The sequence below is a fragment of the Musca autumnalis genome, unplaced genomic scaffold, assembly GCF_047663935.1.
Source record: "Musca autumnalis isolate F117 unplaced genomic scaffold, ASM4766393v1 scaffold_3, whole genome shotgun sequence".
NCBI classification, from domain to species: domain Eukaryota; kingdom Metazoa; phylum Arthropoda; class Insecta; order Diptera; family Muscidae; genus Musca; species Musca autumnalis.
Window position 1 is genome coordinate 203,703,990 of NW_027411866.1, and position 23,841 is coordinate 203,727,830.

The 23,841-nt window shown below is 31.8% G+C and overlaps 2 protein-coding genes across 3 annotated transcripts in view; one reads left to right on the plus strand and one right to left on the minus strand.

Annotated features, from left to right (window-relative positions):
• The window catches only part of LOC141398746 (uncharacterized), a 640,964-nt gene that overhangs the window by 75,750 nt on the left and 541,373 nt on the right, over nucleotides 1-23,841 (plus strand). The window lies entirely within an intron of this gene.
• Nucleotides 9,509-23,062, minus strand: LOC141398744 (saccharopine dehydrogenase-like oxidoreductase). Its single transcript, XM_073976361.1, has 7 exons — nucleotides 22,852-23,062; nucleotides 22,668-22,793; nucleotides 15,837-16,071; nucleotides 15,558-15,750; nucleotides 15,335-15,481; nucleotides 9,724-10,062; nucleotides 9,509-9,648 (listed from the first exon to the last, which is right to left on the minus strand). Exons 1-7 carry the CDS (start codon nucleotides 22,972-22,974, stop codon nucleotides 9,552-9,554), a joined length of 1,260 nt encoding a protein of 419 aa, XP_073832462.1. The 5' UTR covers nucleotides 22,975-23,062; the 3' UTR covers nucleotides 9,509-9,551.

Genomic DNA, 23,841 nt, shown 5'->3' on the forward strand with positions numbered 1-23,841 from the left:
ATTTCGATAAAAAGGCGTTTTAAGTTGCGCCTCTACACAAAACACAACGAGTTCTTCACTTTGGACGGACATATCTCAACCAATTTTGCTTCGATTGACTATATACTACATATACTTCAAAATAAATAAATAATACATAGTCGATACGTCCGAAGATCTGCTTTACCACCAGTGAAACCAGGTAACGTAATTTGGTGACTATGTGGGTTCGAGTCCTTGGCTTTCCCTTTTCACTTGCAAATAATTTCCGATCATCAAGCTTAACTCTAAACGAGAAAATTAATAAAAAATCATTAAAAATGATCTTCGCCCTAAAAGGCAAAATTTCAAAAAATAAAAAACAGGCTGAGCCCTGCTGGGATTTGAACCCACGTCCTTGAAAACATATCAAAAAATATTGTCACGGCGTGTTAGCGTTCAAAGTCAAAACTCATAACTTCAAAGGCAGCGCAAAAAAGCGTTTGTCGCGAAGAAAATATATTTCAGCGGCCAAATATCCGCATAAATGTATAAAACACATTTGCATTTGAAAATCGAAAAGTTCTAGGACAGAAAAGCCACTACATAGTCGATACGTCCGAAGATCTGCTTTATCACCAGTGAAACCAGGTAACGTAATTTGGTGACTATGTGGGTTCGAGTCCTTGGCTTTCCTTTTTCACTTGCAAATATTTTCCGATCATCAAGCTTAACTCTAAACGAGAAAATTAATAAAAAATCATTAAAAATGATCTTCGCCCTAAAAGACAAAATTTCCAAAAATGAACCAAACCAATTTCTTTCTTTTTGATTTTTTGAAAGTGTTAAGATGAGATGACCCCTTAAGTAAATTTTTATGGATTTCTGTTAATTTAAGAATTTGAATTGTAACGTCCATGTTTATTAAGCATTAAGTTTATTTGTACCAGTTTTGCAACAACAACTATTGTATGGAGTTTACTGCAATCATGAAATTATCGCCACTGTTTACTTAGCTGGGGTGCCACCGTGGTGCAATGGTATACACGCCCCCCTTGCACGCAGAAGGTCGGGGATTCGATTCCCCGACCAGGCAACATCAAACATTTTTCAACGGTGGCAAAAAAACCCTCAGTAATGTTGGCGACATTTCCTGAGTATTTCAGCCTTGAAAAACTTCTCCACAAGTGGTGTCGTAAGACACGCCGTTCGGACTCGGCGATAAACAGTAGGTCCCATATCATTGAGCTAAATATGAATCGGGGTGCACTCATTGATATGAGAGAAGTCTCCCTTGTCTCGTATGGGATGTTGTGGAACAATGTTTTTTATGTTGTTTGTGTTTACTTAGCTGATTGTTTTTGTATTCTGTCACTCATTTATTTTGACTATTCAGGTATGCTTCTACATTGTGACGCTATTCGTTGTAATCCCTCCCTACTCCCACGTATTTATTTCCTCTGCCGCATTAGTTGTTTACATGCATTCGTCTGCTTTTATACTAGTACTTGTGTATGTGCATCTGGATCTCAGTTGCACATTGTAGAACCTTCCAGATGAAGGATGTTAGAACAGTCTATGCATACGCAAGCGAGAATAAATACGGGGGCGTAGCGGGTGGGCGACTGGGTTGTAACCTGGACCGCGACTTAGAACCGTCAGGGTAAGCTTAGTAAAGAAGTAAAAGAAGTGTAAACCAAAGTCTTGCGTGAATAAGTGAATAACGTCAATAAAGCATTGTAGAATGGTAATCTAAAAAGAATCTACACTGGATTAAGTTAAACCCTATTTCCGTAACAATATTAAAAAACACGTTTAGAAAAAATATATAGGGATTTCTGAGTGAAATGGGGCACTTTTTCAAAAGGTGATGTTTGATTTCCCTTAGTACATTTTCAGATTTTTTTGACTAACGGTTCTATATATATAGCGCTTTGAAAAAGTCGAATTATGTAAAAACTATATGCAAAGAAATACTCATAACTTCATTAATATTAGTCCAAATAAAAATCATTTTTAGTAAAAAAATATTTTTTTAAAACGACTTTAAGAAAATGTTACAAGAAAAAACCGTTCAAAAAATATTTTTTGAAAAATGCAGATTTAGAAAAAAATTATTTTTAAAAAAAATCACGCTTAACAATTTTTAAATTTCTACGTTTAGAAAAAAAAAATGTTTTTTTTCAAACAATCCCCGTTCAGAAGCATAGGTAAAAAAATATTTCTAAAAAATCCCCGTTTAGTAAAAAATATTTGTAAAAAATCCACGTTTAGTAGAAATATTTTTAAACAAGTAAAAAAGTATCTGTCGGCTTTGCCGACAGAGATATACCCTCAGCTTGTGTATATTGAAACATTTTTTCCCAAAATACGTCTGTATTTAGGGGGTTTTAAAAATGTTGGGCGTTTGAACCCACAAAAACGTTGATTAGGATTAAAGATCAAAAGTTTTGCGGAGGAGATACTAAAAGGAATGGATCGACATTGACCCTTATGGAAGTGGATCTCCAGGCACAACATATGATGTAATAGGGGGTTTTTACACTCTTCAGGCTGTTTGCTCAAGAAGTATGGACTTGCCCCTAAAAAAACTTTTACCATCGTAATTGAGGCAGCGAAAGCAAGTTGATTCAACAAAAATCAAAGTGATTCGGTATTAGGTCTTAAAGTGAACTTGTCCGAAATTTTGTGTGGGAGGTACCGGATGGAGTGGACAAATATAGTACATATTTGAACCTGATCTATATCTGGTAAATATATTAGGATGTGTAAAGTGTAGACCAATTCGGCCATTCCCTTCAAGAGTTACCGTACGAACAATTTTTCCGAACATTTTTGAACTTTTGTGGGGGAGGTCCCTGCAGGAGTGGACCTATCTGGCTTATCTTCAAACTTAAACTATGTTTGGACAAAATATTACTAAGGCCATATTTTGGACCGAATCGGCAGATCCGTTCGAGAGTTATCTTGCGCTCCAACCACCTCACACGGTGTCATAGGGGTTTTTTGCAACTTTCATGCTATTTTCTCAGGAAGTATGGACTTGCCCCTGATGAAACTTGTACCGTCGTATGGAGGGCAGTGAATACAAGTTGCTAAAACAAAAATCAAAGCGATACGAGAAATGGCCCTAAACTGAACTTTTCTGAAATTTTGTGTGGGAGGTACTCGAAGTAGTGGACCGATTGAGTCCATATTAAAACCTGATCTAAGTCTGATACACGCTCCACGATGGGCACAGTATGGACCAAATCGGTTACTCCCTTCAAGAGTTATCGTGCGCACAAATTTTCCGAACATTTTCGAACTTTTGTGGGGGAGGTACCGGAAGGAGTGGACATCTTCGAACTTAAACTAAGTTTGGGCAAAATATTACGAAAGCCAAAATTTGAACCGAATCGGTTCATCCGTTCGAGATTTATCGTGCGCTCCAGCCATCCAGCCAGACAGACAGACAGACGGACGGACATTGCTCAATCGACTCCAAATTGTCTGAAACACATTTCGTCCAAACATACTTGGGGTCTAAAACCATTATTTCGATGAAGCACATTTTGCCGGTATGAAAGTGTATATACCCTCATTAGCATAAATGCTGAGGGTATAAAAATAGTAATCATTCGAATCCCACTACCAAATTAGTCTTAAAATTTGTGTAATTAATCGTAGTTTAATACAAAAAAATTTCAAGAAAATCGAAGAGTACAATCATTGATAAAAATTGATTTTAAATTTGAAATAGCGAAAATTCCATCCAAACTCACTTTGCAAAATTTTTTTATATTTTTAATTAGATAGCTGATAAAACAGCAAAAAAGACAAAAAAAATGTTTTCTATTTGGACCATTATTAAAAAAGTTATGAGTATTTCTTGCACCGTTAGTCAAAAAAATTCTTAAACTATACTAAAATGTTTTGCTGGTGAGCAGCACAGCAAAAAGTAAGGGAAATGAAAAACTTCATCTTAAAAAATTATTCGGTTTCACTAAGAAACCCCCATATAAAGAAAAAATAAGAGATTAGCCTATAGAGGCCAAAATTTAGGGAAAAAATAAAAATATTGTGCACATTTTATTTATTTTTAGTGGTATAGGAATTTACTCTCGGAGTCGACCCAGAGTCGGAGTAGTGAAAAAAACTGGCTTGGAGTCGGAGTCGGAGTCGAGCCGAAAATACCTCGACTCCGAAACCCTGGTTTGACTTCCCTTAGTTTTGCTTCATCACCAAACATTTCAGTATGTTTTCAGATTTTTTTTACTAACGGTTCCATACGGTTAAACAGATTTTTTTACTAACGGTTCCATAGATATAGCGCTTTTAAAAAGTCGAATAATGTAAAAACTATATGCAAAGAAATACTCATAACTTCATTAATATGGGTACAAATAAAAAATCTTTTTTAGTAAAAAAAAATATTTTTTTAAACCACTTTAAGACAATGTTACAAAAAAACACGTTCAACAAAATGCAGCTTTAAGAAAAAAATATTTTTTAAAAAATCACTCTTAAAAATTTATAAAATATCCACTTTTAGAAAAAAAATTCAAACAATCCGCGTTCGGAAATGTATTTTTAAAGCTCCACGTTAAAAATATTTTTTTTAATCCACGTCAAAAATATTTCTAAAAAATTCATGTTAAAAAATATTTCTAAAAAATCCACGTTTAGTAAAAAATATTTTTAAAAAATCCACGTTTAGTAAAAAATATTTTTAAAAAATCCACGTTAAAAAAATATTTTTAAAACATCCACGTTTAAAAAAAATATATTTTTTTTTTTAAATACCACATTTAGAAAAAAAATTTAAGAAATTCATGTTTAGAAAAAACTAGATAATAGTTTAGAAAAAATATTATTTAAAAATTCTCGATTAGAAAAAAATATTATTTAAAAATCCTCGATTAGAAAAAAATATTATTTAAAAATCCTCGATTAGAAAAAAATATTATTTAAAAATCCTCGATTAGAAAAAAATATTATTTAAAAATCCACGATTAGAAAAAAATATTATTTAAAAATCCACGATTAGAAAAAAATATTATTTAAAAAATCCACGTTCAGAAAAAAATATTGTTTAAAAAATGCACGTTCAGAAAAAAATATTATTTAAAAATCCACGTTCAGAAAATAATATTATTTAAAAAATGCACGTTCAGAAAAAAATATTATTTAAAAATCCACGTTCAAAAAAAATATTATTTAAAAAATCCACGTTCAGAAAAAAATATTATTTAAAAAATCCACGAGTATAATAAAAAACTCGTATGGGGAAAAGTATTTTTTTTTTAAATCCACGTATAGGAAAAAACATTTTTTTAAAAATTCACGTATTGGAAAATTTTTTTTCTCAAAAATCCTCCTATTGGAAATTTTTTTTTTTAATCCTCGTATTGGAAAAAATATAACTTAATTTACATTGGCCCAAATTAAAAATCTTTTTTAGTAAAAAAATATTTTTTAATCACTTTAAACAATGTTAAAAAACACTTTCAAAAAATATTTTTTGAAAAATGCACCTTAAGAAAAAAACAAGTAAGCCAAGGCTATAGTTGGGCGGGGCCGACCATGCAATACCCTACACCTTCACCCTTGGGTATTAGCTTTCCACATATCAACATTTCTAACAAAATAATTGTTTCGCTTTATTGCAATTTTCATCAGGGGGGAGATCAGTAGTTCTATTTTCATATGTAGTATACTGTGCCGATATGCCTTCCAGGAAATAAAATATAGACCAAAAATATTTTTTTTTGCATTTTTCATACAAAAGTAATGGTCCATTTCACCCTCTAAATAATATAAGATCATCATCCAAAATTATAGGCATCTTCCTCTACCTAACTCCCAACCTCGTGCAAAATTTCGTGATTATTGGGCTATAATTGCGACCTCTAGTGTGTTTATCATTACACTACAAACAAATAACAGGGTATATTAGGCTGTAACTCTGTTATCTTATCATGTACACCAACACAATTGACATCAATAGAAAGGTCAAGCGTTCCTCTTCCAAGTATAGCTTACTTGCCCGGAATGTCTCTTCCAAGAATAAAGATTTAAGCTGTATACTAAAATTTTTCACAATTTTCACACAAAAGTTTTGGTCCATTTAACCCTCTAAATATTATCTGATCGCCATCTCCAATTGCAAGCTACTTCTTCGTCATATAATCTTACCTTACTTAAAATTTCGAGGCGATCTGACTATTATTGCGACCTACAGAGCATCTACAAAATCGGATAAAAATTATGTTTTTGGTCCATTTCACCCGCTAAATATTTCACGATCATCACCAATTAAAATAGCGATCCATTCTGATGTGAAACCGACCTCCATACCACATTTCGTGACGATCGGTCCGTAATTGCGGCCTGGAGTTTGATTATAATTTATAATGGACAGACGGACACACGGACGGACGGACGGACCGACGGACACACATCTCAAAATCGCTTTATCTCGCCGAGATATTAAGATTGGTATACCACATTGGGGGTCTCCGACGAATATTTCGCGGTGTTACATGAATTTTTACCAAAACAAACTTATAATACCCTTTCCACATTGTGGTGTAGGGTATAATTATTTTTGAAAAAATCACACTTAAAAACTTATGAAATATCAACGTTTAGAACAATTCTTTTTTCAGAACAATCCCCGTTTAGAAACATCGTTTTAAAACTCCACGTTTAAAATATTTTTTTTAATCCAAGTTAAAAAATATTTCTAAAAAATCCACGTTTAGAAAAAAAATATTTCTAAAAAATCCACGTTTAGAAAAAAAATATTTTTTTAAAAATCCACGTTTAGAAAAAAAATATTTTTTTAAAAATCCACGTTTAGAAAAAAAATATTTTTTTAAAAATCCACGTTTAGAAAAAAAAATATTTTTTTAAAAATCCACGTTTAGAAAAAATATGTTTAAGAAATTCATGTTTAGAAAAAACTATTATTTTGAAAATCCACGTTCAGAAAAAAATATTATTTTGAAAATCCACGTTCAGAAAAAAATATTATTTAAAAAATCCACGTTTACAAAACGAATATTATTAAAAAAATCCACTTTTAGAAAAGAAAATATTATTAAAAAAACTTCGTATTGGAAAAATATTTTTTTAAAAATCCACGTATTGGACGGAATATTTTTTAAAAATTTCAGGTATTGGACAAAGTTTTGTTTTCAAAAATCCACGTAATGGAAAAAATATTTTTTTTTAAATCCACGTATTGGAATAAACATCATTATTATAGGTCCAAATAAAAAATCTTTTTTGGTAAAAAAATACTTTTTTTAAAAAGTGGTTTTAAAAAAATATTAAAAAACACGTTCAATTTTTTTTTTGAAAAATGTAACTTTTGAAAAAAAATATTTTTAAAAAAAATCACATTTAAAAATTTATAAAAAAATGTTTTCTTTTTCAAAACAATTCCCGTTTGGAAACATAGTTTTGAAACTCCACGTTTAGTAAAAAATATTTTTAAAACATCCACGTTTGGAAAATAAATATTTTTAAAACATCCGCGTTGAAAAATAAATATTTTTTAAAAAAATCCACGTTTGGAAAAAAAATATTTTTAAAAAAAATCCACGTTTGAAAAAAAAATATTTTTTAAAAAAATTCCACGTTAGGAAAAACATATTTTTTTAAAAAAAAACACGTTTGGAAAAAAATATTTTTTAAAAAAATCCACGTTTGGAAAAAATATTTTTTAAAACAATTCCACGTCTAGAAAAAAAAATATTTTTTAAAAAAATCCACGTTTGGAAAAAATTATTTTTTTTTTTTAAATCCACGTTTGGAAAAAAATATTTTTTTTAAACTACGTTTGGAAAAAATTATATTTTTTTTAATCCACGTTTGGAAAAAAAAATATTTTTTTTAATTCACGTTTGAAAAAAAATATATTTTTTTCTAAATCCACGATTGGAAAAAAATATTTTTAAAAAATCCACGTTTGGAAAAAAATATTTTAAAAAAATCCACGTTTAGAAAAAATATTTTTAAGAAATTCATGTTTAGAAAAAAAATATTTAAACAAAATCCACGTTTTGAAAAACATTACTCTCTGTAATAGAGGGTAATAAATGAAGTTAAGCCATTGGGGGAAGCCGTCATCGTATATTTTTTTAAACCCATGTATTGGAAAACATATTTTTTGAAAAATCAACGTACTGAAAAAAAATAACTTCTAAAAAATCCTCGTTTGGAAAAAAATAATTTTTAAAAAAATTTAAAAATATTTTTTTTATGCCATAGTCTATGTTTTAATATTTTATTAAAACAACTTTATTTTATTAGTGGGAAAGAATTACCCCTTGGTAAATATCGCCAATTTTTCCCACTAATAAATTAAATTTGTTTAATAAAATATTAAAACAACGCCTATGGGATTAAGCCTGACTAGTTTGAAAAGCAAAATAGAAGTTGTCGTACCAAATAAAAAAAGGCCCACGTTCCTATTTTTTTTTGGTTGCTGAAATAATATTCCTTATATTCTTTAAAAAAATCCAAGTCTGTGCAAAAATAGCTTTTAAAATAAAACACAAATATACATATATTTAACTAATTTTAAATATTATTTATTTTTTTTCCAGGTATGTACTCAACTTATTATGAACTCTATCTTCGACTCAATCAATGTGATATTTTAATGTATGCGAGTTTATATTAAAGGTATGTGATAAATATTTACTTAACCCCATGCAAATTTTTATTTAATTTGTTTACACAAAAATATGACGTTAGCTATTAAAGCCATATACGATTGTATTTGTATGGGTTTGTCCTTTTTTAGCTGATAACGTAATTGACAATTATCCTTCCATAGTCTATTAGTGAAACTATGATATATACTATGTACACACACACACTTAAGTCTGTATACATATAAATTGTTATATGTATGATAATTACAATTCTAGCCAATAACCATTAACCATATGCGAGTACGTATAAAGGAAACCAGTAGTAGAAGCTCTCATCATAAACCATAATGCGGGAGAAATATTCCTTTTCCGCACAAATTGCCTCAGGAAATACATGCCATTGTGACCATATCCATATTCCCAAATGCTGCTATAATGTCTACTAAGTATAATGAAATTGTCTATATATACGGCCGTTGTAGTTTGTTCAGTTGGTTATATGGATATTTTGGCATTATTATTATGACATTGTCATTGCCATCCAACCATCCCGCATATTTACGTTAATATTATCTCATAATAATTTAATTAAAATACAAACAAGACAAATACCTACAACTACATACAGCTACACCCGCATAGATAGACACACGTGCCTGTTGGTCGTTTGATCTCTTGTGGTTATTATGACCTGTAGTGACATTTCGTCGTTAAGTTTGTCAACTACCAACCTTTAAGTTAATGGTGGGGGGTATAAAAGGGTCTACTTCTTATGGTAATGAATTAAAAAGGACAAAGAAAAACATTTAAGGCGTTTGGTTTGATTGAATATAATCCCTTATTTTCCCCAACTATATCTCATTGGCCTCAAAAAAAAAAAAAAAAAATATATAAAATTCGTCCCTTCAAAGTTGCTTAAAAAATATATTTACTTTTATTTTTAAATTACAATAATTCAATTTTCAAGCCATATTTTCCGCTACACATCTCCTGCAGGAGGCTGGTTTTATAAAATGCATATCCTGGTGGTATAACGCCGCCACTGCAAAAAAAAAATAAAATTTGCATAGTTAAAATAAATATCGACCTTTTCAAAATCCCCATTTCAATAACTTACTTTCCTGGCATTTTACCACCTTCGGTTAGTATAGTCCTGGCACACAGCAACAATGCCTTACTCGTAACACCATAATAATGATCCTTGGCTGATATTCTTACCACAATTTCATGTGTTGGATCCGGGGCATGTGGTGTACTTTGATACCAGCCTTTGGCCTTTAGGATATAATTAAATTCAATGGCTTTACGGTTGGCCTCGACAGGTCCTTCATGGGTCATAAATCCAAATGAAAAGATGTGCGGATATTTGAGTAATAAATTTCGTGTAAATTCATATCTGGCCATTATGCAACCAATCATCATTAGTAACGGAAAGAACAGGGCCCACCAATAGGTGCTGAAAAGAAGAGAAGTTTAATTAATATATAAACAAATACAAAAGTGTCAGTTTTTGCCCACAGAAACATACCCTCGACCTACTATTGCATAATATAAAAAAATTACGATTCTTGCTCAAAAATTATCTTTAAAAAATCCACGATTATTGCTCTGATGTGGCCTCAAAAATATTATTTAAAAAATCCACGATTATTGCTCTGATGTGGCCTCAAAAATATTATTTAAAAAATCCACGATTATTGCTCTGATGTGGCTTCAAAAATATTCTTTAAAAAATCCACGATTATTGCTCTGATATGGCTTCAAAAATATTCTTTAAAAAATCCACGATTATTGCTCTGATGTTGCCTCAAAAATATTCTTTAAAAAATCCACGATTATTGCTCTGATGTGGCCTCAAAAATAATCTTTAAAAAAATCCACGATTATTGCTCTGATGTGGCCTCAAAAATATTCTTTAAAAAATCCACGATTATTGCTCTGATGTGGTCTCAAAAATATTCTTTAAAAAATCCACGATTATTGCTCTGATATGGCTTCAAATATATTCTTTAAAAAATCCACGATTATTGCTCTGATGTTGCCTCAAAAATATTCTTTAAAAAATCCACGATTATTGCTCTGATGTGGCCTCAAAAATAATCTTTAAAAAAATCCACGATTATTGCTCTGATATGGCTTCAAATATATTCTTTAAAAAATCCACGATTATTGCTCTGATGTTGCCTCAAAAATATTCTTTAAAAAATCCACGATTATTGCTCTGATGTTGCTTCAGAAATATTCTTTAAAAAATCCTCGATTATTGCTCTGATGTGGCCTCAAAAATATTCTTTAAAAAAATCCACGATTATTGCTCTGAAGTGGCCTCAAAAATATTCTTTAAAATTCCACGATTATTGCTCTGATGTGGCCTCAAAAATATTATTTAAAAAATCCACGATTATTGCTCTGATGTGGCCTCAAAAATGTTATTAAAAAAATCCACGGTTATATTCTTTAAGAAATCCACAATTCTTGCTCTGATGTGGCCTCAAAAATATTCTTTAAAAAATCCACGATTATTGCTCTGATGTTGCCTCAAAAATATTCTTTAAAAAATCCACGATTATTGCTTTGATGTGGCCTCAAAAATATTCTTTAAAAAATCCACGATTATTGCTCTGATGTTGCCTCAAAAGTATTCTTTAAAAAATCCACGATTATTGCTTTGATGTGGCCTCAAAAATATTCTTTAAAAAATCCACGATTATTGCTCTGATGTTGCCTCAAAAGTATTCTTTAAAAAATCCACGATTATTGCTTTGATGTGGCCTCAAAAATACTCTTTAAAAAATCCACGATTATTGCTCTGATGTTTGCCTCAAAAGTATTCTTTAAAAAATCCACGATTATTGCTTTGATGTGGCCTCAAAAATATTCTTTAAAAAATCCACGATTATTGCTCTGATGTTGCCTCAAAAGTATTCTTTAAAAAATCCACGATTCTTGCTCTGATGTGGCCTCAAAAATATTCTTTAAAAAATCCACGATTATTGCTCTGATGTTGCCTCAAAAGTATTCTTTAAAAAATCCACGATTATTGCTTTGATGTGGCCTCAAAAATATTCTTTAAAAAATCCACGATTATTGCTCTGATGTTGCCTCAAAAGTATTCTTTAAAAAATCCACGATTATTGCTTTGATGTGGCCTCAAAAATATTCTTTAAAAAATCCACGATTATTGCTCTGATGTTGCCTCAAAAGTATTCTTTAAAAAATCCACGATTATTGCTTTGATGTGGCCTCAAAAATACTCTTTAAAAAATCCACGATTATTGCTCTGATGTTTGCCTCAAAAGTATTCTTTAAAAAATCCACGATTATTGCTTTGATGTGGCCTCAAAAATATTATTTAAAAAATCCACGATTATTGCTCTGATGTGGCCTCAAAAATATTATTTAAAAAATCCACGATTATTGCTCTGATGTGGCCTCAAAAATATTATTTAAAAAATCCACGATTATTGCTCTGATGTGGCCTCAAAAATATTATTTAAAAAATCCACGATTATTGCTCTGATGTGGCCTCAAAAATATTATTTAAAAAATCCACGATTATTGCTCTGATGTGGCCTCAAAAATATCATTTAAAAAATCCACGATTATTGCTCTGATGTGGCCTCAAAAATATTATTTAAAAAATCCACGATTATTGCTCTGATGTGGCCTCAAAAATATTATTTAAAAAATCCACGATTATTGCTCTGATGTGGCCTCAAAAATATTATTTAAAAAATCCACGATTATTGCTCTGATGTGGCCTCAAAAATATTATTTAAAAAATCCACGATTATTGCTCTGATGTGGCCTCAAAAATATCATTTAAAAAATCCACGATTATTGCTCTGATGTGGCCTCAAAAATATTATTTAAAAAATCCACGATTATTGCTCTGATGTGGCCTCAAAAATATTATTTAAAAAATCCACGATTATTGCTCTGATGTGGCCTCAAAAATATTATTTAAAAAATCCACGATTATTGCTCTGATGTGGCCTCAAAAATATCATTTAAAAAATCCACGATTATTGCTCTGATGTGGCCTCAAAAATATCATTTAAAAAATCCACGATTATTGCTCTGATGTGGCCTCAAAAATATTATTTAAAAAATCCACGATTATTGCTCTGATGTGGCCTCAAAAATATTATTTAAAAAATCCACGATTATTGCTCTGATGTGGCCTCAAAAATATTATTTAAAAAATCCACGATTATTGCTCTGATGTGGCCTCAAAAATATTATTTAAAAAATCCACGATTATTGCTCTGATGTGGCCTCAAAAATATTATTTAAAAAATCCACGATTATTGCTCTGATGTGGCCTCAAAAATATTATTTAAAAAATCCACGATTATTGCTCTGATGTGGCCTCAAAAATATCATTTAAAAAATCCACGATTATTGCTCTGATGTGGCCTCAAAAATATTATTTAAAAAATCCACGATTATTGCTCTGATGTGGCCTCAAAAATATTATTTAAAAAATCCACGATTATTGCTCTGATGTGGCCTCAAAAATATCATTTAAAAAATCCACGATTATTGCTCTGATGTGGCCTCAAAAATATTATTTAAAAAATCCACGATTATTGCTCTGATGTGGCCTCAAAAATATTATTTAAAAAATCCACGATTATTGCTCTGATGTGGCCTCAAAAATATTATTTAAAAAATCCACGATTATTGCTCTGATGCGGCCTCAAAAATATTATTTAAAAAATCCACGATTATTGCTCTGATGTGGCCTCAAAAATATTATTTAAAAAATCCACGATTATTGCTCTGATGTGGCCTCAAAAATATCATTTAAAAAATCCACGATTATTGCTCTGATGTGGCCTCAAAAATATTATTTAAAAAATCCACGATTATTGCTCTGATGTGGCCTCAAAAATATTATTTAAAAAATCCACGATTATTGCTCTGATGTGGCCTCAAAAATATTATTTAAAAAATCCACGATTATTGCTCTGATGTGGCCTCAAAAATATTATTTAAAAAATCCAGGATTATTGCTCTGATGTGGCCTCAAAAATATTATTTAAAAAATCCACGATTATTGCTCTGATGTGGCCTCAAAAATATCATTTAAAAAATCCACGATTATTGCTCTGATGTGGCCTCAAAAATATTATTTAAAAAATCCACGATTATTGCTCTGATGTGGCCTCAAAAATATTATTTAAAAAATCCACGATTATTGCTCTGATGTGGCCTCAAAAATATCATTTAAAAAATCCACGATTATTGCTCTGATGTGGCCTCAAAAATATTATTTAAAAAATCCACGATTATTGCTCTGATGTGGCCTCAAAAATATTATTTAAAAAATCCACGATTATTGCTCTGATGTTGGCTCAAAAATATTATTAAAAAATCCACGATTATTGCTCTGATGTGGCCTCAAAAATATTCTTTAAAAAATCCACGATTATTGCTCTGATGTGGCCTCAAAAATATTATTTAAAAAATCCACGATTATTGCTCTGATGTTGGCTCAAAAATATTCTTTAAAAAATCCACGATTATTGCTCTGATGTGGCCTCAAAAATATTATTTAAAAAATCCACGATTATTGCTCTGATGTGGCCTCAAAAATATTATTTAAAAAATCCACGATTATTGCTCTGATGTGGCCTCAAAAATATTATTTAAAAAATCCACGATTATTGCTCTGATGTTGGCTCAAAAATATTCTTTAAAAAATCCACGATTATTGCTCTGATGTGGCCTCAAAAATATTATTTAAAAAATCCACGATTATTGCTCTGATGTGGCCTCAAAAATATTCTTTAAAAAATCCACTATTATTGCTATGATGTGGCCTCAAAAATATTCTTTAAAAAATCCACGATTATTGCTCTGATGTGGCCTCAAAAATATTATTTAAAAAATCCACGATTATTGCTCTGATGTGGCCTCAAAAAAATTATTTAAAAAATCCAAGATTATTGCTCTGATGTGGCCTCAAAAAAATTATTTAAAAAAGGCCTCAAACATATTATTTAAAAAATCCACGATTATTGCTCTGATGTGGCCTCAAAAAAATTATTTAAAAAATCCAAGATTATTGCTCTGATGTGGCCTCAAAAAAATTATTTAAAAAAGGCCTCAAACATATTATTTAAAAAATCCACGATTATTGCTCTGATGTTGGCTCAAAAATATTCTGTAAAAAATCCACGATTATTGCTCTGATGTTGGCTCAAAAATATTCTTTAAAAAATCCACGATTATTGCTCTGATGTTGGCTCAAAAATATTCTTTAAAAAATCCACGATTATTGCTCTGATGTTGGCTCAAAAATATTCTTTAAAAAATCCACGATTATTGCTCTGATGTTGGCTCAAAAATATTCTTTAAAAAATCCACGATTATTGCTCTGATGTTGGCTCAAAAATATTATTTAAAAAATCCACGATTATTGCTCTGATGTGGCCTCAAAAATATTATTTAAAAAATCCACGATTATTGCTCTGATGTGGCCTCAAAAATATTATTTAAAAAATCCACGATAATTGCTCTGATGTGGCCTCAAAAATATTGTTTAAAAAATCCACGATTATTGCTCTGATTTTGCCTTAAAAATATTATATTCTAGCAACACATTTACTATCCGTAATGGCATTGTTTGTCTCCTATTATTTCTTTTCCCTGCCCCAGACTGAGCTATACAACAGCCAGTCAACCGGCTGATCCTTTTTTACTTGTTTCTTTGAACTTACGTGAATCCAATATATGTTCCAAACTGCACCGGCCTCTTACTTTCACAAAGATTCAGCAAACGTTGAGAGCGTTGAACCATAAAACACGCCGCCGTTGGCATTGCAACAAAAAAGCTATTCAAACCATCAATTTGGTGAACTTTGGAACTGGAGAATAGAGAATGAATAAAATAAATTATTTGTTTAACTAAATAAAATAAATATTTTCTGTTCCTATATTTACTTCAATTTCAATTTTGGATTCGGTTCACGTATTCTCTCACAATTTAATTGCCGCTGTAGGCTGGCAATTTCTCGCGAGTGTTGCATATAATAGACTATACTGTCCCAGGTACCGCTGTGTAAAATCGCTTTTGATGATTTGTCAACATAATTTAACTTTGTTTCCCAATACAGCTCAACGGAATTTAGAATACCTTAAAGTGCAATTATTTTTATTTAGTGGCATTATTTCTTTAAGTGAGAATACTCTCTCACATTACGTAAGAAGTCCCCCTCATACCTGGATGATTTAATTCTGCATACAATACACCCATTTCAGCGGGTATACTTTCAAATCCACAAGTCGGTATTACATAGGATCCTTTCTGCTGCGCCAGTTCATTATATTTCAATTGTATAAGATCAGCATATTGTGGTTCTCCAGTTATGTCTACATGATGGGTTCCATTATCAACGCAGGCTCTTACCACAGCTTCACCGTAGAGGCGAAATGGTCCACAGCAATTTAAGACGATCTAAATGAATGACAAGCAGTTATAATTGTTAAATAATTACTAAAATATATTTGTTTGTTAGTTATATAAGTTAAAGGCAAATCAAAATTTGCATTTATCGGTATTTGTCGGTGATTTTAATTGATTACAGAATCATTCTACCGATAATATTTATTATGACTACTAGGAATCATTCATTAGCAGAAGTGCCACCTACAGGGAGTAATGTAAACAATAAGCAAACATAGTATGGACAAGAACCTAGGATAACGTCTTCGAAAGCGGTAACCACTATGACGCAATGGTTAGCATATCGGCTTTACTGGCGGAATGTTTAAGTTGGAGTTCTAGACATGACAATGTTATATTTTTCAACACTTAACGTAATTTTACACAGTACAATGGCAAAATTCTATCGTATACCGACACTATCCCACCAAAATACTCATGACAAAACCCCTTACTAACCTACAATTTTATTGTTATTTGCTGATCATTTAAATAATTAGTTAAGTAAGTACTTACTAAAAGTCGTTACTACTTATTTTCGTGGTCAACAAATAATGATTTAATTCGCGCGACATGCCCTTATTAAAATAATAGGTTAGTAAGGAGTTTGTTATGATAATTTTTGCTGGTATTACGTGAAAAAATTGTATTTATTTTTGTTTTTACAAAAGAGTTATGTTTTTTGTTTATTTATAAATTAATTAATTAATTTATTTATTTACTTATTTATTTACTTATTTATTTATTTATTTATTTATTTATTTATTTATTTATTTATTTATTTATTTATTTATTTATTTATTTATTTATTTATTTATTTATTTATTTATTTATTTATTTATTTATTTATTTATTTATTTATTTATTTATTTATTTATTTATTTATTTATTTATTTATTTATTTATTTATTTATTTATTTATTTATTTATTTATTTATTTATTTATTTATTTATTTATTTATTTATTTATTTATTTATTTATTTATTTATTTATTTATTTATTTATTTATTTATTTATTTATTTATTTATTTATTTATTTATTTATTTATTTATTTATTTATTTATTTATTTATTTATTTATTTATTTATTTATTTATTTATTTATTTATTTATTTATTTATTTATTTATTTATTTATTTATTTATTTATTTATTTATTTATTTATTTATTTATTTATTTATTTAGGTATTTATTTATTTACTTATTTATTTTAATTAATTAATTAATTTATTTATTTAATTATTATTATTATTATTTTTTTTTTTTGAGAATAGTCTATGGCCAAGGGTTGACGTAGGGGATGTTAGATACTAAGCAACGTTCCCCACCGGCATTAACATGGCCTGGTCCAGGACTTACCTTAGTCCCTATTTCATCTCAAGTGGGCACTGGCTTCCCCGTGGTGTCACCTGGTCAGCTGCCTTTAACACTCGTTAAATGTAGTTAATTAATATGTGCCGGTCGTTCACCCATAAAAACGATAAACACTTGGGTTGGGCCTTGGACTAGTAAGTAACCCAACCCTAGGAAAACATCGTACTATAATAAAAAAAAAATAAAAAAAAACCCTAGACCCGCAAAGGTTTTAAGGACCATGATTGGCGAATCTGCACCTGTTCGGGCTCTTCATAGAGAAGATGCAGTTTACGCATTGGAAGATGTATTTGAAAAATACAAGACTGATATTACTACCATACAGGAAGTAGGATGGATTGGGAAAGGCGTTACGACAACACCTAAAGGTAAAGGATTGTATTATAGCTGCTATGACACAAAGCATAAGTTTGGTTGCGGAATTAGTAGTTGGGCGGAGGTAAAAAACATCTGGTATCCAGCTTCAGCCTCGTGAAGGAAAGACTTGTCACAATTCGTATAACAGCTAATTTTTTCAACATCAACTTTATTTGAGCTCATGCTCCCACAAGGACAAGATATATTTTAGAAGAAACATATGACCATTGTCCTGCTCATGACATTAAAATTATTTTATCCAAAATTGAAAAGGAAAATATTTTTGAAGCAACAGTCGGGAAAATCAGTTTCCGCAGTGAAACAATGGAATGATTCTGTACCAGATTTAAGTCTCTCGACCTTGTCCTTACTGTCACCAGACAAAAATAAATCAAATTGATTACGTTGTGATAGATGTACGATAGTTCCGTGGAGCAAATATCGACTCGGGTCATCACCATGATGCTGTAAAGGTACGCACCCGATTAAACGTAGCACATAAAAAACGAATAGACACAACACGGATGTTGGACATCGGTAAGCTGCAATCACAATAGATAGCCACAGAATATTCCACTCGTCTGGTCTAATTGCTTAATCAAAGCACTTCTCGTCCCGATAACATATCAGCACCGTGGCAAACTATTTCGCACACCATGCAAACATACGCATACCAGAAACCTCCGACAAGGAGCCCATGGTATGACCAGGAGTGTCGTGCTGCTACCGAAGGTAATAATGCCGAATATAGGGCTTCACTTCAACGAATATCAATGCGTAGCGCACGAGAGAGGTATGGAGTGAAAAGTTACACAGAAAAAATGTTTAGCCATTTGATAAAAAAAATTCAAAGATTCAATCAAAAATTTATCGATTTTCCGGCGATAATAAAATTGTTATACTGACAAAATTCAATAAAATTAGTCGATCACAAAGTAAAAATACAAGTGATAAAATATTTCACATATTGGCAAAAATATTTATCGAAATATTCCACATTGTGCTTGATAAAAACAAAATATTTTCTTGATGTCAAAAATTGATGAATACATTTTTTGTCAATTGACAAAAAAATGTTCATATGTAAAATTTTTTTGTTGTTTTTTGTTAAATACAAACCCAAAAGCCAAATTGGTCGAGAATAGTTCAATATTGATTTTGAAGTAGATTAAAACTATTAATAAGTTATAAGGGAAAGCGTAAATGCCATTTTAACAAATAAAATGAAATAATGCATTACTGAAATTCAATGCATTTGATGCGGAAACTTTTTTCGCGATAGAAAAAAATTACACAGTATTTTTTTTTTTGATATTTGCAAAAATTGCGAAAATTGCTAATGTTTTTTGGTAGGTATTCTAACAACCACTGAAAATACAAAATGTGGAATACTTTGATACATATTTTTGTCAATATTTGAAATATTTTATCAGTTCAATATAAAAAATCGATAAATATTTTAGTCAATATGTGAAATATTTTATTAGTTGTATTTTTACTTTGTGATCAAATAATTCTATCGAATTTCGTCAATATGACAATTTTTTATCGCCGGAAAATCGATAATTTTTTTTTCTGAGTAGAGAAGAAGCGTTATCGCAGGAAAAAGAGAGAAATGAACAAATGGGAGTGTTAAAAAATCGAGGTGTACAGGAGCCAGAATGAAGTCCGAAAATTCCACCAATGAGTGAAAAATCAAACTAGTGGTTTTGGCACAGGTACACCCTCCTGCTCGAGAGAGGTTTAGGGAGAAATGGAGTGAGGAAAAACGTCGTTTCCACAGAAAAAAGTCGGAAATAGAAAAGCGGGAGTGGAAAAATCGAGATGTAATGAGCGAAACATTACACTGATGGCTTGGGCACAGGCACATCCTCCTGTAGGGACCAGCAAGGTAATTTGGTAACATATGCAGATAGCGTGCTCTGGATATGGAAATAACATTTTCCAAACTGGCTAATAAGGCAGCAGGAACCGATACTTACCAGACGAGCTGTTGTTCAAAATCGGAGCCGACACGCTGATAAGCTAGTTACACCTTTTGACAGGAAGAACGCATAGCAGGCGGTTGGAAACTAAGCATCCTGTGTCCTGCCCACAATAATGTCTGTCTGCCTGTCTGGCTGGCTGGAGCGCACGATAACTCTCGAACGGATGAACCGATTCGGTTCAAATTTTGGCGTTCATAATATTTTGCCCAAACTTAGTTTAAGTTTGAAGATGGGCTATATCGGTCCACTCCTTCTGGTACCTCCCCCACAAAAGTTCGAAAATGTTCGGAAAATTTGTGCACACGATAACTCTTGAAGGGAGTAACCGATTTGGTCCATACTTTGCCCATCTTAAAGTGTGCACCAGACTTAGATAATGTTTCAATATGGACTCAATCGGCCCACTCCTTCAGGTACCTCCCACACAAAATTTGGGAAAAGTTCAGTTTAGGGCCATCTCTCGAATCGCTCTGATTTTTGTTTTAGCAACTTGTATTCACCGCCCTCCATACGACGGTACAAGTTTCATTAGGGGCATGTCCATACTTCCTGAGAAAATAGCCTGAAAGGTGCAAAAAACCCGTATGACACCGTGTGAGGTGGTTGGAGTGCGAGATAACTCTAGAACGGATCTGCCGATTCGGTCCAAAATTTGGCGTTAGTAACATTTTGTCCAAACATAGTTTACGTTTGAAGATAAGCCATATCGGTCCACTCCTTCAGGTACCTCCCCCACATAAGTTCAAAAATGTTGGGAAAAATTGTTCGTACGGTAACTCTTGAAGGTAGTGGCCTAATTGGTCCATAGTTTACACATCCTAATATATCTACTGGATATAGATCAAGTTCAAATATGAACTATATTTGTCCACTCCATCCGGTATCTCCCACACAAAATTTCGGATAAGTTCACTTTAAGACCTGCTATCGAATCACTTTGATTTTTGTTGAAGCAACTTGCATTCGCTGCCTCTGTTACGATGGTAAACGTTTTTTCAGGGGCAATTCCATACTTCTTGAGCAAACATCCCGAAGGGTGTAAAAGTCCCCTATGGCACCATATGTTGTGGCTGGAGATCCACTTCCATAACGGTAAATGTCGATCCATTCCTCTTAGTATCTCCCCCGCAAAACTATTGAACTTTAATCCTAATCAACATCTTGTCGGCACAAACGTCCAAAATTTTTAAAACCCCCTAAATACATACGTATTTTGGGAAGAAATTGTTTCAATATACACATGCTGAGGCTACATCTCTGTCGACAAAGCCGACTGATACTTTTTTACTTGTTTTAATAAAAATTCAACAAGTTTCCTCATAGAAGTCCGAAATATGCCTCTTTCTTTACTTTTATACCCTCCACCATATGGAGGGTATAATTAAATTTGTCATTCCGTTTGTAACACATCGAAGAACCTATAAAGTATATATATTTTTGATCAGCATACAATTCTATTTCGATTGGACCATGTCCTCTGTCCGTCCATCCGTCTGTCTGTTGAAATCAAGATACAGCTCGCAATTTTAAAGATAGAGAGTCAAAATTTGGTCAGAAGTTTTTATTACTTGCAGGATGGTTGGTATTGAAAATGGGATATATCGGTCCACGTTTTGATATAGCCCCCATAGAACGGTACCTCCCGATTTTCGGTATTTTTAAGGTTTTAGCTTCATTATCCCACCAAAATGGCTGAAATTTGGTACGTAGTCTTCTTTAGTTGTATAAAACTTTCCCCCAGAATTTTGTCTGTATCGGTCCACACCTTCATATAGCCCCCATAGAACGATACCCCCCGATTTTCGGTATTTTGAAGGTATTAGCCTCATTATCCTACCAAAATGGCTGAAATTTTGTACGTAGTCTTCTTTAGGGGTACAAAACTTTCCCCCCAGAATTTTGTCGATATCGGTCCACACCTTCATATAGCCCCTATAGAACGGTTCCTCCCGATGTTCGGTATTTTGAAGGATTTAGCTTCATTATCACACCGAAATGGCTGAAATTTGGTACTTAGTCTATGTTGGTGGTATAAAACTTTTCCCCAAAACTTTGTCGGTATCGGTCCATGCCTTCATATAGCCCCCATAGAACGGTACCTCCCGACTTTCAGTATTTTGAACGTTGTGCCCTCAATATTCCACCGAAATGGCTGAAATTTGGTATTTAGACTTCGTTGGGGGTACTCAAATTCCCCTTTAAATTTGTCCGTATAGGTCCACGCCTTCATATAGCCCTCATGGAAAAGTACCTCCCGATTTTCGTATTTTGAAGGTTGTGTCTTCAATAGTCCACCAAACTGGCTGAAATCTGGTATTTAGTCTTCAATGTTATATAAAACTGTTCGCCAGAAATATGTCTGTACAGGTCCACGCTTTCATGTTGCCCCATTTCTGACTAAAATTCGTCGGTATAAGTTCACGTTTCGATATAGCCCCCTTAGAACGGTACCTCCCGATTTTCGTAATACTGAAGATTGTGACGTCAATATCCAACCGAAATGACTGAAATGCGTTATTTCGTCTTCCATGAGTTATAAAATATTCCAGAAGAGTATTATCAGTATACCTCCACGTCTTCCTATATCCCCATAGAAGCGTACTTCTTGATTTTTGGTATTTTTTAAGTTTTAGCTACATTCTCTTACCGAAATATAGGAAATTTGGAGTTTAGTCTTCTTTGAGCCTAAGAACTTTCCGTCAGAAATTTGTCGGTATAGATCGACGTTTTAAAACAGCCCCCATAGAATGTTACCTCACATTGTTTTAGCGAAATTGCTAAAATTTAGTATTATTATTTTACTTCAATACAACTTGTTGTGGAGGGTATAACAATTTCGGCCCGGCCGAACTTAACGCCGTTCTTACTTGTTATTTGTTCTTACTCACCTTACACTTTTTGGCCATAACATCCAAAGATGATTGATTATCCACATCGGCGATTATGATGGGTATATGACTTAAATCATGCCCTACCTTAGTGCCAATTGTTTCGAGTACAGCTTTCAATTTGGCCTACAAATTCATGCAATTACTTTCAGTATATATACGATTCTGGTATATTTTGTTTTACCTCATTTCTACCAGCTATACCCCATTTAAAATCTTTAAGAATTTCCACAGCATCTTCCACCACAATTTTCCCCGTAAAACCACTTGCTCCAAATATGATGGCGTCTAGTTTTTCACTACTCATTATAGCGAGCGACTTAACGCTGTGACTGTTTATAAACAACTGAAGTGAGGATCAATTTCAGAAGCAGAAGAACATGAACGAGGGAAAGATATTCGAATTAATGCAAATGTTGCAATGATGACGTAGGAAGTTTGGAAGGTGGCTGCTGCTGTTGTCAAGGGAGTGGGAAAGAGTAGGAGCAATGTTCCATTTCATGTATGGAAATTTATGTATTAAATCATTTTATATTCGTAGTTTTCGAAACAACGTAAGCAATTGTCAGCATTTGCACAATGGGTTGGGATAAAACCGTAAGACGAAACCATGCTTTGTTTAAACAGTCAAAAGGGAAATTAATGAAGACCTGTGGACAAATAATAAGAAAATAAAAAAATTAAAGAAATTAAAAAATGGGTGCCACAGTGGTCCTTACTTGCTAAATGCAGTAGTAGTGTCTAAGGCACGCCGTTCGGAAACGGCGAGGTGCACTAATTGACTCTTCTAGGACGAATGTTGAATAACTATAGCTTCGTTCCCGTACTTTTTAATAGTAAAACTCGTAAAAGAGTGAACTGTACAAATTTTTTTCTCACACAAAAGTTGTTTTTAATAGTTTTTAGTTCTGGAACAAAGCTTATAATTGTTATTATTATTATTATTATTATTATTATTATTATTATTATTATTATTATTATTATTACTATTATTATTATTATTATTATTATTATTATTATTATTATTATTATTATTATAATTAAAAAATAAAATAAAATTAGTCAACTCTATTACAATTCATCTTCATATTGAATTACTGGTTTATATTTGTCACTTCCACCCTAATGTCCATTCACTACACAAAATTTATATTGTCTTCATGCAAATATTGTA